Source organism: Erpetoichthys calabaricus, chromosome 4 (genome assembly GCF_900747795.2).
Source record: "Erpetoichthys calabaricus chromosome 4, fErpCal1.3, whole genome shotgun sequence".
Lineage (NCBI taxonomy): Eukaryota > Metazoa > Chordata > Cladistia > Polypteriformes > Polypteridae > Erpetoichthys > Erpetoichthys calabaricus.
Genome location: NC_041397.2, coordinates 4,194,168 through 4,211,375, shown reverse-complemented (window position 1 = coordinate 4,211,375; position 17,208 = coordinate 4,194,168). Strand labels below are relative to the sequence as shown.

The 17,208-nt window shown below is 42.8% G+C and overlaps 1 protein-coding gene across 1 annotated transcript in view; it reads right to left on the bottom strand.

Moving 5' to 3' along the window:
- Window positions 1-17,208, bottom strand: part of poglut2 (protein O-glucosyltransferase 2) — an 85,069-nt gene that overhangs the window by 30,507 nt on the left and 37,354 nt on the right. The window contains exons 5-8 of the mRNA XM_051926350.1: window positions 16,404-16,576; window positions 9,627-9,864; window positions 3,046-3,255; window positions 2,808-2,897 (exon numbers count right to left, since the gene is read on the bottom strand). Coding sequence (XP_051782310.1) covers window positions 2,808-2,897; window positions 3,046-3,255; window positions 9,627-9,864; window positions 16,404-16,576 — 711 coding nt within the window. The remainder of the gene's footprint in view (window positions 1-2,807; window positions 2,898-3,045; window positions 3,256-9,626; window positions 9,865-16,403; window positions 16,577-17,208) is intronic.

Below are 17,208 nucleotides of genomic sequence, written 5' to 3'. Positions count from 1 at the left end.
GAACCGCTGATCAGCTGAAGCCGATACCTCACTTTCGTTTTCAGATCACTTGCATCAAAATCAGAGTCCGATTCGGTGATAATACTCAAAATGTCAACAACGGATTGTTTTGCTTTGGCCTCTCACTAGATGTCAATGCCATTTTAGAGGTTGTTTGCTCTTCGCTACGCACACATGCACAGGTAATCGAGGTGAAGTCAATGAAGCTAACTTTCCTTCCAGCAAAGAGAGTTGAACTAAAACATAACTGGTGAGTTTTTTTTTGCCGTTTACGGCTGATTACTGTCCTCTACCCTTGAATTTCCACAAAATTTGACATCCGCCCGGAAAGAGTTAAAGAGCTTCTGGAAAAAGCCAAAATTTCCCCCTGGGGACAAGTAAACTTCTATTTATTCCTATCTGTGGTGTGCTCATTTCATGTCTGGTTTGCCCTTAAGGCTGAAGAACCTCCTCTTCTCTTTGTTCTATAACATTAGAACACTCTAGACGAGATCAGGCCATTCAGCCCAACAAAGCTCGCCAGTCCTATCCACTTATTTCTTTCAAAAAAACATCAAGTTGAGTTTTGAAAGTCAGTAAAGTCTTACTGTCCACCACACTACTTGGTCTCTTATTCCAAGTGTCTGTTGTTCCTTGTGTAAAGAAACACTTCCTAATGTTTGTGCGACATTTACCCTTAACAAGTTTCCAACTGTGTCCCCATGTTCTTGATGAACTCATTTTAAAGTCACCGTCTCAATCCACTGGACTAATTCCCTTCATCATTTTAAACACTTCAGTCAGGTCTCCTCTTCATCTCCTTAAACTGTAAAGGCTCAGCTCTTTTAATCTTTCCTCATAACTCATCCCCTGTAGCCCTGAATCAGCTTAGTCGCTCTTCTCTGGACCTTCTCTAGTGCTGCTATGTCCTTTATGTAGCCTGGAGACCAAAACTGCACACAGGACTCCAGATGAGGCCTCACCAGGTATGTTATAAAGCTTGAGCACATCCTCCTGTGACTTGTACTCCACACATCAAGGCGCTATATAACCGGACATTCTGTTAGCCTTCTTAATGGCTTCTGAACACTGTCGGGAAGTTGATAGCTTAGAGTCCACTATGACTCCTAAATCCTCCTCATAAGGTGTACTCTCGATTTTCAGACTGCCCATTGTGTATTCAAACCTCACATTTTTACTTCCTATGTGTAATACTTTACATTTACTGACATTAAGCTGTTAAAACTTTCAACTTCTTCAATCTTTCTTGATAACTCATCCCCTGTAGCTCTGAATCAGCTTAGTCGCTCTTCTCTGGACCTTTTCTAGTGCTGCTATGTCCTTTTTGTAGCCTGAAGACCAAAACTGCACACAGGACTCCAGATGAGGTCTCACCAGTGTGTTATAAAGCTTGAGCAGAACCTCCTGTGACTTGTACTCCAAACATCAGGGCGCTATATAACCTGACATTCTGTTAGCCTTCTTGATAGCTTCTGAACACTCGATATATTAGAGTCCACTATGACTCCCAAATCCTTCTCATAAGATGAACTCTCAATTTTCCGACCACCCATTTGTGTATTCAAACCTTACATTTTTACTTCCTATGTGTAATTCTTTACATTTACTGATATTAAATTTCACCTCCACAAATCTTCCCAAGCCTGTCTGCTGTCCAAGTCCTTCTGTGATGATAGAACAGATTTCAAATTATCTGCTAATCCACCTATTTTGGTATCATCTGCAAACTTAACCAGCTTGTTCTTTATATTCCTATCTAAATCATCCATCTATCCATTTTCCAACCCGCTGAATCCGAACACAGGGTCACGGGGGTCTGCTGGAGCCAATCCCAGCCAACACAGGGCACAAGGCAGGAACTAATCCCGGGCAGGGTGCCAACCCACTGCAGGACACACACACAAACACACCCACACACCAAGCACACACTAGGGCCAATTTAGAATCGCCAATCCACCTAACCTGCATGTCTTTGGACTATCATTTATAGATATTAAAAATAGCTGTGGCCCTAGCACTGCCCCCTGCTGGTCACCACTCCTAACATCACCCAATTCTGATGAGGTCCCTCGCACCATCACCCTCTGCTTCCTGTGTCTGAGCCAATTTTGCACCCATCTAAAAACAATCACCCTGAACTGCCACTTCTTTTAATTTGATGCCCAACCTCTCATGTGGCACCTTATCAAATGTGTTCTTTAATCACTAATGTCACATACAATATAATACTTACTCTGAATTTAAATATTGCTTATATTTTTCATTTTTAACCAGCACCCTTTTAAAGTGGGCCATCCGTACAAATGCCGCATATCGGCACTAAGAGGGCGACACAGAGGGGCAGTGGTTAGCTTTCCAGAGTCCTGGGTTCGATTCCTAGCCCAGGTTGCTTTCTATGAGGATTTCACACAAGCCAACCACATGAGCTTGCGTGGTCTTCCTCCTACTTCTTGAAAGATTGCGTATTTGGTTAATGGGTAACTCTAAAATGGGGCATGTGTGTGAGCCATGGGCCTCGTGAAGGACTGGCACCTTGTCCAAGGTTAGCCCCTGCTTACACTCCTACTGTCTTGACAGAAATTGCCCCCCCTACAATCCAAAACTGGATAAGTGGGGCTGAGAAAATGAATGGACTAACACTGGGCTAGATTGACAGTTTAACGTTTGATGCATTCATCATCTGATAAAAGACAAAATAAGGTAAACGCTTCATGGGTATCAAAGCATCAACCCTAAATAGAAAATCAGCGACGCTAACAAGGAATTGGTGACCAATGAGACATTATGGAGAAAGTAAATAAGCATACCTGGAAAAGCAAGAAGTAATAGCAGAATATGTGATCGCCCATCAGATTGCTTCTGGCAAATTCCTGGGCATTTTGGGCAATTTTCTTGGCCTTTTCAGAAGCAAAGATAATCATACATTAATAATAATAATAATAATATTTTCTTACAAAGTACAATTCAGTATTGAAATCACACTACTGTCATTAACAGTCTCTGTCAGCCACACCTTGGATCAATACTTTGAAAAGTTTATAATACCTCCTCGTCATTTTCTTTTGCCCACTGAATCTTTTCCAGAAGATCACTCAAGTCGCTTTTCAAAGGAATGTAATGCATCCAGGGTCTCAAGTCATTGTAGAAGTGTTCATAGTAGATGGAGTCCTGCTTTAAGACGACGCTGTCACTGGCCAGCAGGTATGGCAGTCGGTACGCAGCAACGGTGCCATCAATGTTGAGTTGATATTTGTACTAAAAAAATACAGAAAAGGATAAATATGTGTTAGCATGCATTAGGCACAGAAGAACAAAATCAACATTTCTTGAGTTTCTAGTTATAGTTTGACTTGTACATGTGAGGCTGAACTTTGCCCTCAAATTACTTGTGGTTGTGCTTTTAGTAAGCAAAAAAGAAAAAAAAAATGCCAGCCTTTACTGAGAAAGAGCATAAATCAGTAAAACACAGACGGGGGCGAATTTGTTGGTCTCCGTCCACAAAAAAGAACAACCCCCCAATTGTCTCTGAAATCTCTTGAAACTGACAAAAGTCATTGGCTTATTCTGTATTTGAGAAAATCTGACTTTGCTTTTGAGTTTTGATTCAACAGAACATTTCACATCATCTTCTTCTTCCTTCGGCTGCTCCCGTTAGGGGTCGCCACAGTGAATCATCTTCTTCCATATCTTTCTGTCCTTTCCATCTTGTTCTGTCACACCCATCACCTGCATGTCCTCTCTCACCACATCCATAAACTTTCTCTTAGGCCTTTCACTTCTCATCTTGCCTGGCAGCTCTATCCTTAACATCCTTCTCCCAGTATACCCAGCACCTCTTCACTGCACATGTCCAAACCAACGCAATCTCGCCTCTCTGACTTTGTCTCCCAACAGTCCAACCTGAGCTGACCCTCTAATGTCCTCATTTCTAATCCCGTCCATCCTCGTCACACCCAATGCCAATCTTAGCATCTTTAACTCTGCCACCTCCAGCTCTGTCTCCTGTGCCACCGTCTGCAGCCCATATGACATAGCTGGTCTCACTTACCGTCCTGTAGACCTTCCCTTTCACTCTTGCTGATACCCGTCTGTCACAAATCACTCCTGACACTCTTCTCCACCCATTCCACCCTGCCTGCACTCTCTTCTTCACTTCTCTTCCACAATCCCCGTTACTCTGTACTGTTGATCCCAAGTATTTAAACTCATCCACCTTCGCCAACTCTACTCCCCTTATCCTCACCATTCCATTGACCACCCTCTCATTTACACACATGTATTCTGTCTTGGTGGTCCTACTGACCTTCATTCCTCTCCTCTCATATCTCCACCTCTCCAGGGTCTCCTCAACCTGCTCCCTACTATCGCTACAGATCACAATGTCATCAGCAAACATCACAGTCAATGGGGACTCCTGTCTAATCTCATCTGTCAGCCTGTCCATCACCACTGCAAATAAGAAAGGGCTCAGAGCCGACCCCTGATGTAATCCCACCTCCGTCACTTCTACCGCTGACCTCACCACAGTCACACTTCCCTAGTACATATCCTGTACAACTCTTACGTACTTCTCTGCCACTCCTGACTTCGTCATACAATACCACAGCTCCTCTCAGTCACCCTGTCATATGCTTTCTCCAGGTCCACAAAGACACAATGCAACTCCTTCTGGTCTTCTCTCTACTTCTCCATCAACACTCTCAGAGCAAACATCACATCTGTGGTGCTCTTTCTTGGCATGAAACCACACTGCTGCTCACTAATCATCACCTCACTTCTTAACTGAGCTTCCACTACTCTTTCCCATAACTTCATGCTGTGGCTCATCCATTTTATCCCCCTGTAGTTACTACAGTCCTGCACATCCCCCTTATTCTTAAATGTCAGCACCAGTACACTTCTTCTCCACTCCTCAGGCATCCTCTCACTTTCCAAGATTCCATTAAACAATCTGGTTAAAAACTCCACTGCCATCTCTCTTAAACACCTCCATGCTTCCACAGGTATGTCATCTGGACCAACAGACTTTCCATTCTTCATCCTCTTCATCGCTGTCCTTACTTCCTCCTTGCTAATCCGTTGCACTTCCTGATTCACTATCTCCACATCATCCAACCTTCTCTCTCTCTTGTTCTCTTCATTCATCAGAACATTTCAAATAAGAACACAAATAGACAAAAATGATAGGACCCTTCACCTAATATTTGGTCGCCTGACCTTTAGAGTTTTCAATCTCTGCACACAAGCAATACCTGGAGCCCCATCATGAGACTTCTGCACCCGTCAACAGATCGTTTGGCCCACTCATCCTGAGCAAACTGCCCCAGATGTGTCAGGTGAAAAGAGGGGCTTCTCCAGACTGCATGGTTCAGTTTTTTTCCGTAGATGTTTGATGGGTTTTAAATCAGGGCTCATATAGAAGGCCCCTTCCGAAGAGTCCAATGTTTTGGCTCATCAACAGGTTGGAGGGTCCATGACCTGTGACTGAGACAGAGCACCCTGACACTGGGTAGGATGTTTCGCTCCTGTAAGCTCTTCATAGTCTTGAGATTTCACTGTTCCCTGCACAACCACAAGCTGTGTCAGCTTCATAGGGGGTCTTTACCATTTTTTCATCTGTGGACATGGAGCTGATGGGACCTGCCAAAAAGCTCAATTTTTTCCCCCCATCTTTTCTCAGAAGCACTATGGCTTGTCAATATGTGTTTGAGCAAATACTTTTGTTTATCTCTCAACAATGGAGTCCTCCTGGGTCTTCTACTACTGAGCTCAGATGGTGTGATCAGATACTGATGAACCCTGACCTTAGAGTTACGTTTGTGTCTCTTTGGACGTTGTCTTTGGCTACAGCCCCATGGACCTTCATCTTCTTCATAATATTTGTGACTGTTGTCTCAGGACCATCAAGTTTCTTGGAGGTGGTCTTCTAGCCTTTGCCTTTCACCTGCTGGTTTCCTCAGACAACTCTCTCCTTTGCTTTCTCTGGTCCTTGTTTAGTGTGGGACACATAGTGACACCAAACAGCAGAGTGACAACTTTTCTCAATTTAAATCGGCTGAATTAGTGATTGCACGATTGGAGACGTGTGTGATGCGGATTCAAGAAAATAGAGAGTTTGAAGAAAAAAAAAAATCACCCGAATCCAATGATTTAGGATCTTTCCTAGTGGTACTAACACATGTGTGCAGGCCATTTTAGAAGATCTTTGTAGAATAAGCGACACTCGATCTCTGGTCACACTTGATTTACTTTACTTGATGACATCTCAAAGGCATGCAGGGACACAGGGGACAATTGCTTTTATTTCATCACCTACTCAGAGCGTATACAGCACTTTTTCAATCAGTTGGTAGGGCACAGACACAACTCTCCACGTCTGCAAGTAAAGATTGATAAACTTTGCACATATATGGTATGTAATGTTTAATTTTTAACTTACGTTTTCGTGGAAAGCATTTGACTAAAAGGCAGGAATGCCTACAGCCAACACAAAAATGAAACACAGCAGAATACCAGGAAAACATTTAGAGTGGCTGCTGAAGACCTACGTAGTATCACAAAGGTTTATAAACTAAATCCTTAAATTAACGATGATGAAATTAATGAATAGACTGGGATTGGCTAATTATCAGGTTAAATTACATTCACAGGGTTACACAGCAAGTCAGTGGTGAAGAATGAGCTGCCCACCATTTATTATTATTATTATTATTATTACTTGACTGCAGTCTTTATCCAAGTAAACATACAACATCTGAAATACAATCAGTGCTATTTCTTTATCTTGTTCCAATTGAAGCCCAGGGAGGTGAAGTAACTTGCTGATGATGACATGGTGTCAGTAGTGGGATTTGAACCCAGAACCTCAGGGATTGAAGTCCAAAGCCTTAACCACCTGGACTGTCGGCCCACACCTGAGACATCCAAAACTGTGCCACACGTCAATTCAATCACTAAAAATGGGGTTAGCGCAGATTTACCAATATTAAAAAATAACAAAAAATGCACAGCAATGCACCAGTTTGTTTTTTCCATACGTTTTATTCTTTTAACCATTGTCGCAGGAGGCTGGGCGTCAGACCCGGCCGGGACGCCTGGAAGGACCAAGATGTGGTGCATTAGTCCTCCGGGCCATGAGGGGGCAACCACCCTGGATCAGAAGAGGGTCACGGAAGGGGAGCAGGGAGGCTCAAGCCCGTTCGGGTCCATGCCCAACGCCAGGGGGCGCCCTGAGCCTCATGGAGCCCGGGACACATTTACTTCCGCCACACTCATGGAGGATGATCCTTCCAGGGACACCCGGAGTGCTTTCGGGTGCTCTCCTGGCACTTCCGCCACACAAGGAAGTGTTGTCAGGCAGAGCACCTGGAGCTCATCCGGGTAAGGATAAAAGGGGCCGCCTCCCTCCAATCAGGGAGCTGGAGTCGGGAGCAGGAGCAGGACGAAGCTCCTGTGGAGAGAGGACAGGTGGCCCACGGACAAGAGAGAGAAAGGCCCGGAGTAAAGGTGATTGGGGCAAGAAGCACAGTGTGTTGTGCGGGACTGTGTTGTGTTAGTTGAAGAGCAAGAAAAATAAACGTGAGTTTTATAAAGATGCGGTGTCTGTCTGATGGTGTCCGGGCAAGTCTCACACCATCTATTTTCTCTGTGTACTTCAGGATCCCAAAGACCCTACGCCCATTTTCACAATAACAGCCCAAGGTGTTGCCTACTGATCCAAAAGAGATAGATAGATAGATAGATAGATAGATAGATAGATAGATAGATAGATAGATAGATAGATAGATAGATAGATAGATAGATAGATAGATAGATAGATAGATAATACTAATTTTAGTATAGTCTTAGTATGACTTAGTAAAAGCAAGAATATTTCTTGATTATAAATTTTATAAAATGAGTTTTATCCTGCAAAATTTTAAATAAACAGTGGTTTATAAATGAGGCAGTTTTTACAATCAGGAAGGAGGAAACATTTTATGGTTTGTAATTCTAATACCAAGTTTTGAAAATTGTAGTTTTCTTTAATATCTTTTTGAGAGATTAGGACTGTAAATATTTTATTTGTTTTTTCGTAATGATTTTTATTGAGTAATAAAGTGAGAGGGGACATGCAGGTGATGGATGTAACAAAGCAAGATGCAGAGGACAGGAAGATATGGAGAAAGATGATCTGCTGTGGTGACCTGAAACGGGAGCAGCCGAAAGAAGAAGTTTTTCTTTTTCTTTCTTTCTTTCTCTTCCTTCCTTCCTTCCTTCCTTCCTTCCTTCCTTCCTTCCTTCCTTCCTTCCTTCCTTCCTTCCTTCCTTCCTTCCTTCCTTCCTTCCTTTCTTTCTTTCTTTCTTTCTTTCTTTCTTTCTTTCTTTCTTTCTTTCTTTCTTTCTCCTACAGCTTCCCCAAATTACCATTCACCCTGTCTGTGGCCATCTGAACTTGCGGTTTCCAGTCTAAAGGTTTATAGGACATGTCAGGAGCAAAGAGCAGAGCCACCTCTGGATGGAATATCACTTCAAAAATTAGCAATGTATTTGCAAATTATTAAAAATAAATCATTAGTAATGAGCCTTAATTAAAGTACTGCTAATGTATTCTTGTGCAGTTTAGAGTGGTAATGTAGCAGTCATAGATGGGTCACTTATCACAAAAACAATTTCTTTCTTTCTTTCTCTTTCTTTCTTTCTTTCTTTCTTTCTTTCTTTCTTTCTTTCTTTCTTTCTTTCTTTCTTTCTTTCTTTCTTTCTTTCTTTCTTTCTTTCTTTCTTTCTTTCTTTCTTTGTCCTACAGCTTCCCCAAATTACCATTCTTTGTCCGTCTTTGGAGGTACACAGGACATGGCTGGCCTGTGTCAGAGGCAAAGAGCAGAACCATCTCTGGATGGAATACTAGGCCAAAATGAGTGTTATATTTGTAAATGATAAAAAAAATAAATAAATGAACAAATAAGTAACGAGCCACGATTAAAGTTCTGCTAGTATAAATTTGTAGGCAATGCTTTAGCTCAGCGAAAAGATTGTAATTTAAAATGTACATTAAAAATGACATTCCTTTGCATTCATTTTTCTTTCATTCACAGCGCTGTGTATCTCAAAGTGAATGGTATGATGGGTTCAAATTAACACACTTTACAAAAACACGCTCTGTTTTAATGTTTGCAGTTATATAACAGAGCAGTGTTAAGAGTGCAGATGTCCTGAGCCACTCCACGCAGATTGGCCAAACAAATTATTCTTAGAGCACATTAAGACATTTTTGCAGCAATGAAGAGCCAACAGTGGAGCAATCCACGCAGCCCTGAAAACCCGCAAATGTGCTTATTTCATCAGAAAGTGTAACCTTGCAAGGTCAGCTCGGTTGTTCAGCCAAAGGAAATTCCACGTCGAATAGGTTTTACAACTTCAATGTACGTTTCATTTTTATTTGTTTGAAGTATGATGCCCATAAACGTGGTTATGAGCCTGTAAGTATACATAATGACCCATAGCTTACCGCTTTTTTTGCATTTTTTTTTTCTGTCCCGAGTACCTTTTTATGTGCGGTTAGATTACCTCTGGATTGTTTTTTTCCCCTTTCTCCCCACACACACAGATTTACCTTGATTATATTTGCCATAAAATTCATTTCTTACCTTGAAAAAGTCAAAAAATGATATCTGTTTTACTAGGGGGCCATAAAGTTGCTCATCATGTTTAAAGAAGAAAAAGTTGGTGAAAGCGGCGTCTATCAAGTGCGGGTGCTGGCGTGCCAGTTTCACCAGCTCCAGCCTCTCTTTCCGACTGTCCCTTCCTCTCCAGAAGGCTGTGCTGTTCTTATCTTCCCAAGCAGGGCCAGTGTTGGCTTGAACCGACATCATGTCCAGACTCACCCTAAGAGGATGCAAACAAACAGCGGTGAACATTAACACCCGGGGGTTAGGACCCTCTCGGTCTGCTTTCATACCCACTAACTACAGGTGTCCCTGAGTTTGAGAAGCCTCGTTAATCCTAATCTAAAGTCTGAGAAAAGAAGTGTGGCAGAGAAGAATGGTGAACGTCCTCAAACCTGGCAGACAAACAAAAAAGGAAAAAGAAAAGTGGACCTCTGAACTTGGAACATCTCCTCTGGATTTTGAGGGGCTCTGTGTACAACTGGGGCCTCTAAAGTGTGACCCTCTGTCTACCGGGCAGCTAGACTTGGCACTTGTGAGAACAGCGTGCCAGGCTGGCAAAATGGGAGGGAGAAAGGACAGACAGACAGACAGACAGAGCTAGGCACAAAGCCAAGTCATATATGCCTTCAGAAAGTATTCAGACCCCTTCACTTTTTCCACATTTTGCCTTTATGCCAACTTCTTCTTCTTCTTTCGGCTGCTCCCATTAGGGGTTGCCACAGCAGATCATCTTCTTCCATACCTTTCTGTCCTCGTCATCTTGCTCTGTCACCCCCATCACCTGCATGTCCTCTCTCACCACATCCATAAATCTTCTCTTAGGCCTTCCTCTGTTCCTCTTAACTGGCAGCTCTATCCTTAGCACCCTTCTCCCAATATACTCAGCAATAACATTCTTTTAAACTCAATTTTGCAAGTTCTTTAAACATAAAAAAACTGAAATATCACACTGACACAAGTACTCAGACCCTCTGCCATGACACTTGAAATCTTCCTCAAGTGCATCCCATTCTACAGATCATCACTGAAAGAGAGAGATCTGTGCTGGAAACTGGAAAGTTGCCGATTCACAATACAGAAGTTCCGGAATGAGTGCTACTCCGTTGGGCCCTTCAGTGAGGCCCTTAACCTGCAATTGCTCCAGGGGGGCCGCTAATCCCCGTGCTCAGACCCCAAGCTTCTATCTCTCCTTCTGTGTGTGTCTCTGGAGAGTAAGTTGGGGTACATGAAAAATGACAAATTCCTAATTCAAGAAACTGTGTATGGCAAATAACAATGAAATATTGTTACCACTGGACCTTGACTGGTGTCCACCTGTGGTCATTTCAGTTGATTGGACCGATTAGGAAAGGCACACACCTGTCTATAGAAGGTCCCACAGGGGAGCAAAAACCAAGCCATGAGGGCAAAGGAATTGTCTGCAGAGCTAAGAGACAGGATGGTGTTGAGGCACCGATCTGCATAAGGCTACAGCAAAATGTCTGCAAGTACTGAAGGTACAAAGAGCACGGTGGCCTCCATAATTCTTAAATGGGTGAACTCTGGAACAACAACAATAACAACTCTACCTAGAGCTGGCCAAATTGAGTAATCAGGGGATGAACTGCCATGGTGAGAGAGGTGACTAAGAATCCAATGGCTGAGCTCCAGAGAACCTGTGTGGAGAATGAGAAGAACCACAAGAAGGACAACCACCACTGCAACACTCCACTACTCTGAGCTTTATGGCAGAGCAGCCAGACGACACATGAAAGCCTATTTGGAGTTGGCACCTAAGAGTTGTGTCCAGCAGGGGGCAGTGCTGGGGCTGCTGCTATTGTTAATACTGTATATATAATGATTTGGATAGGAATATAAAGAAAAAGCAGATAAACTAGGAGGAGAGGCAGGTGATCAAAAATCTTCCTGCCTACCACACCACTTGGTCGCTTATTCCAAGTGTCTGTGGTTCTCTGCGTGAAGAAAAACTTCCTAATGCTTGTGCGACATTTCCCCTTAACGAGATCCCAACTTTGTCCCCATGTTCTTGATGAACTCATTTTAAAGTCACTGTCTCGATCCGCTGGACTAATTCCCTTCATAATTTTAAACACTTCAGTCAGGTCTCCTCTTCATCACTGTAAAGGCTCAGCTATTTTAATCTTTCCTCATAACTCATTCCCTGTAGCCCTGAATCAGCCTAGTCACACTTCTCTGGACATTTTCTAGTGCTGTTATGTCTTTATGGAGGCCAAAACTGCACACAGGACTCCAGATGAGGCCTCACCAGTGTGTTATAAAGCTTGAGCAGAACCTCCTGGGACTTGTACTCCACACGTCAAGGCGCTATATAACTGGACATTCTGTTAGCCTTCTTAATGGCTTCTGAACACTGTTTGGCAGGTGATAGTGATGAGTCCACTACAACTCATAAATTCTTGTTATAAGGTGGACTCTGACCGCCCATTGTGTATTCAAACCTCACATTTGTTCTTCCTATGTGTAATCTTTACATTTTCTGACATTAAATTTCAGCTGCCACAAGTCTGCCCAAGCCTGTCTGCTATCCAAGTCATCTGTGATGATTCAATGGACTTGAGATTATTTGTGAACCCACCTAGCTTGGTATCATCAACAAAGTTAACCAGCTTGTTCCAGATGAGGCCTCACCAGTGTGTTATAAAGCTTTAGCAGAACCTCCTGTGACTTGTACTCCACACGTCAAGGCACTATATAACCTGACATTCTGTTAGCCATCTTAATGGCTTCTCAACACTGTTGGGAAGTCAATACCTTAGAGTCCACTATGACTCCTAAATCCTACTCATAAGGTGGACTCTTGATTTTCTGACCTCCCATTGTGTATTCAGACCTCACATTTTTACTTCCTAATGTGTAATTCTTTACATTTATTGATGTTAAATTTCATCTGCCCAAGCCTGTCTGCTATCCAAGTCCTCTGTGATGATTCAATGGACTTGAGATTATCTGTGAACCCACCTAGCTTGGTATCATCTGCAAACATATCCAGCTTTTTACTTATATTTACCCATCTTCCAAGCGGATTACCATCCTCTACCCATGAATTTCGACAAAAGTTGACATCCACCCTGAAAGAGTTAAAATGCTTTTATGTATTATAGAAATGCATTCTGAGCCCCCCAGACTGATCAGAATCTGCTCTGGAATAGAAGTCGGTGGGAGGTGAGGAAAATTGGGCAGGTTCAGTTAAGCAAAGTTTCAAATTTGAAGGAAGTGAAAGAAATGTGCTGCTGGAAAGTTCAATTTGGAGTGTAATTGTTCGTAGGATGCGAACATGTTGCTTATGTGCAGATCTCTAATTGATTTTTCCAAACATTAAAAACTGCATAGTTAAAAAAAAAAGTGATTATCATGCAGAGGTGCCACAGATAAAAGCTTCTCTGTCTTGAGGTGCTTCCCACATTGGTTCCATATTCTGAGTGAGTGAAGCACAATTGGGTTGTTAGTATATTGGCGATGACTTAGGAAGACTAAGAGTGACCATCTGCCACTGAACATTGACGGCTCAACTGTGGAGGTCGTCAATAGCACCAAATTCTTGGGTGTCCACCTGGCAGAGAACCTCACCTGGTCCCACAACACAGACTCTTTAGCCAAGAAAGCCCAGCAGCGGCTCTTCTTCCTGCGTAGGATGAGGAAAGCCCATCTTCCACTAGCTACTCTAACAACATTCTACAGAGGAACCATAAAGAGCATCCTGAGCAACTGCATCACTGTCTAGTTTGGAAATTGCATGGTCAGGATCGCAAAGCCCTACAACAGATAGTGAAGACAGCTGAGAAGATCATCGGTGTCTCTCTTCCCTCCATCATGGACATTTACACCACATGCTGCATCTGCAAAGCCACCAGCATTGTGAATGATCCAACACACCCTTGACATTCACTGTGTACACTCCTGCCATTGAGAAAAAGGTACCAAAGCATTTGGGCCTTCACCACCAGAATGTGGAACAGCTTCTTCCCCCAAGCAGTCAGACTCCTGAACACTCATCGACCAGACTGATATCTGATATACGTGTTCTACTCTACAGTGTTGCACATGTTTGCACATTTGACTCACATGCACCTTGTTATTATGTTATTGTTATTATTGTTATTATATTATGTGGCTGGGATTGGCTCCAGCAGACCCCCATGACCCTGTAGATAGGATATAGCGGGTTGGATAATGGATGGATGTTTTTATGTTATGTGTCATGGATTCTTCGTTGTCCTGTGTTTTTATGTAGCACCATGGTCCTGGAGGAACGTTGTTTCGTGTCACTGTATGCTGTACTACTGTATATGGATGAAATGACAATAAATACTCTTGAACTTGAACTTGAATAACAAGATTATTAAGTTTGCAGATGATACCAAGATAGGTGGAAAATGATATGTCTGGATGTTGCCTGCAGTGGTTGTAATAAATTTTAAAAGATAATTATTATTAATTATTGAATTACCCTTAAATACAGTGCATCTGGAAAGTATTCACAGCTCATCACTTTTTCCACAGTTTGTTATGTTACAGCCTTATTCCAAAATGGATTAAATTCATTTTTTTCCTCAGAATTCTACACACAACACTCCATAATGACAACGTGAAGAAAGTTTACTTGAGGTTTTTGCAAATTTATTAAAAATAAATAGATTGAGAAAGCACATGTACATAAGTATTCACAGCCTTTGCCATGAAGCTCAGAATTGAGCTCAGGTCCATCCTGTTTCCCCTGATCATCCTTGAGATGTTTCTGCAGCTTCATTGGAGTCCACCTGTGGTAAATTCAGTTGACTGGACATGATTTGGAAAGGCACACACCTGTCTATAGAAGGTCCCACAGTTGACAGTTCATGTCAGAGCACAAACCAAGCATGAAGTCAAAGGAATTGTCTGTAGACCTCCGAGACAGGATTGTCTCGAGGCACAAATCTGGGGAAGGTTACAGAAAAATTTCTGCTGCTTTGAAGGTCCCATTGAGCACAGTGGCCTCCATCATCCGTAAGTGGAAGAAGTTTGAAACCACCAGGACTCTTCCTAGAGCTGGCCGGCCATCTAAACTGAGCGATCGGGGGAGAAGGACCTTAGTCAGGGAGGTGACCAAGAACCTGATGGTCACTCTGTCAGAGCTCTAGAGGTCCTCTGTGGAGAGAGGAGAACCTTCCAGAAGGACAAGCATCTCTGCAGCAATCCACCAATCAGGCCTGTATGGTAGAGTGGCTAGACGAAAGCCACTCCTTAGTAAAAGGCACATGGCAGCCCACCTGGAGTTTGCCAAAAGGCACCTGAAGGACTCTCAGACCATGAGAAAGAAAATTCTCTGGTCTGATGAGATAAAGATTGAACTCTTTGGTGTGAATGCCAGGCATCACGTTTGGAGGAAACCTGGCACCATCCCTACAGTGAAGCATGGTGGTGGCAGCATCATGCTGTGGGGATGTTTTTCAGCGGCAGGAACTGGGAGACTAGTCAGGATAAAGGGAAAGATGACTGCAGCAATGTACAGAGACATCCTGGATGAAACCTGCTCCAGAGCGCTCTTGACCTCAGACTGGGGCGACGGTTCATCTTTCAGCAGGACAACGACCCTAAGCACACAGCCAAGATATCAAAGGAGTGGCTTCAGGACAACTCTGTGAATGTCCTTGAGTGGCCCAGCCAGAGCCCAGACTTGAATCCGATTGAACATCTCTGGAGAGATCTTAAATGGCTGTGCACCGACGCTTCCCATCCAACCTGATGGAGCTTGAGAGGTGCTGCAAAGAGGAATGGGCCAAACTGGCCAAGGATAGGTGTGCCAAGCTTGTGGCATCATATTCAACAAGACTTGAGGCTGGAATTGCTGCCAAAGGGGCATCGACAAAGTATTGAGCAAAGGCTGTGAATACTTATGGACATGGGATTTCTCAGTTTTTTTATTTTTAATAAATTTGCAAAAATCTCAAGTAAACTTTTTTCACGTTGTCATTATGGGGTGTTGTGTGCAGAATTCTGAGGAAAAAAAATGAATTTAATCCATTTTGGAATAAGGCTGTAACATAACAAAATGTGGAAAAAGTGATGCGCTGTGAATACTTTCTGGATGCACTGTATATAAATATTCTCAAATACAAAGGAACCTAATTTTTTATTCTACTGAGCCAGAGGTTGTCCTAGTTCCTCTCCCCCATTTCTGAATTCTTCCTATTAAAGCATTTTAACCCTTTATAGGCCTGTGCATTTTGTGAGCTTAACAGAATGTGCCGGGACTGACTGAAGACAGCTGATTTGAATTTCGACCACATGGACACTTGTATATATTTAGCTGTTCTCTTTATAAAATCCAATCAATTAACTGAGTTACTGAGTGTGGCTTGTTTAGTACGCTAGCAGTGATAGGCACTAGACTTTAAAATTGGCCCATTTTGCTTTCCTTTCCTGCAATTTCCCTTGAGCATGGGTGAAAGGCGCTATCCATCCATCCATTTTCCAACCCGCTGAATCCGAACACAGGGTCACGGGGGTCTGCTGGAGCCAATCCCAGCCAACACAGGGCACAAGGCAGGAACCAAACCAAAATTTAAATAAAATGCATTATCATCATCAATATTATTATTATGATGTCACCTGGAAAGAAAGGTGTTTTTCACATCATGTATACCCTAAACGCATACGGTGACAAATTTAAAATGAACATCTGTGCATCCTTCTTCACTTTCTCCATCCTTTACAAAACCAGTACATAACACAGAAATACTTAACAAGTGACTTTACCTGCCCATGGTCTCCAAGACAGATTCTGTTAGGTCATAAGTTGGCATTACAATGTCTCTGGTTTCATTGGAGCCACACCAGGAAAAGATGGGATGGAGGTTCTTTCCAGGATTTCTCTTCTCCAAAGGCCAGTCACCCAGATTTACAAAGAATTCCACATCAGGCATTTTCACCTAAAAGCAAGAATTTATAGTTAGCTGCTAAAACATCTGTGAACATCTCTCAATGCCTTGGCCTATTATTTATTTTTATTGAGTTGAACAAACACAAAAACAAGCATACCTAACAGATAAAACTGAGGACATCTCAAACCCAGTGAGAAATGTTTTTGAAATGAGGAGGCTGCAGGCCAACAAAGAGTGTGCTTACATGCACCTTAATGCCCCTGTTATTCACAGGAATCTGGTTTAAAGTTACCAGATGTGGGTGAGAGAAGCCTGGTTAAGAGACGTAGATTTCTCCGCGAGTAATCCTGGTATGTGGCCATGTAAAATCAGGATACAGGTAAGGAACTTGTGGTTGGTGTATGTTTGTCACACTCCGTCAGCCTCACATGTCCGTGGCCATAAAGTCGCTCATCAGACACCCCACCTTTACAGAGCAGGTACACACATTTTCTATAGTAGTTTTGTGCACACCACTCAATCTGCACTCTCCACCACTACTGAGCCTATAAAGATCAATGACGACTCGCATGTCTAAAGGCTGAGGTACACGCATGGTCTCCGAATTTACTCGTAACTTACTGAATAATTTTACAAATGCATTTCTTGACATCCCAAAGTTTCTGCTCCATTCATTGTCG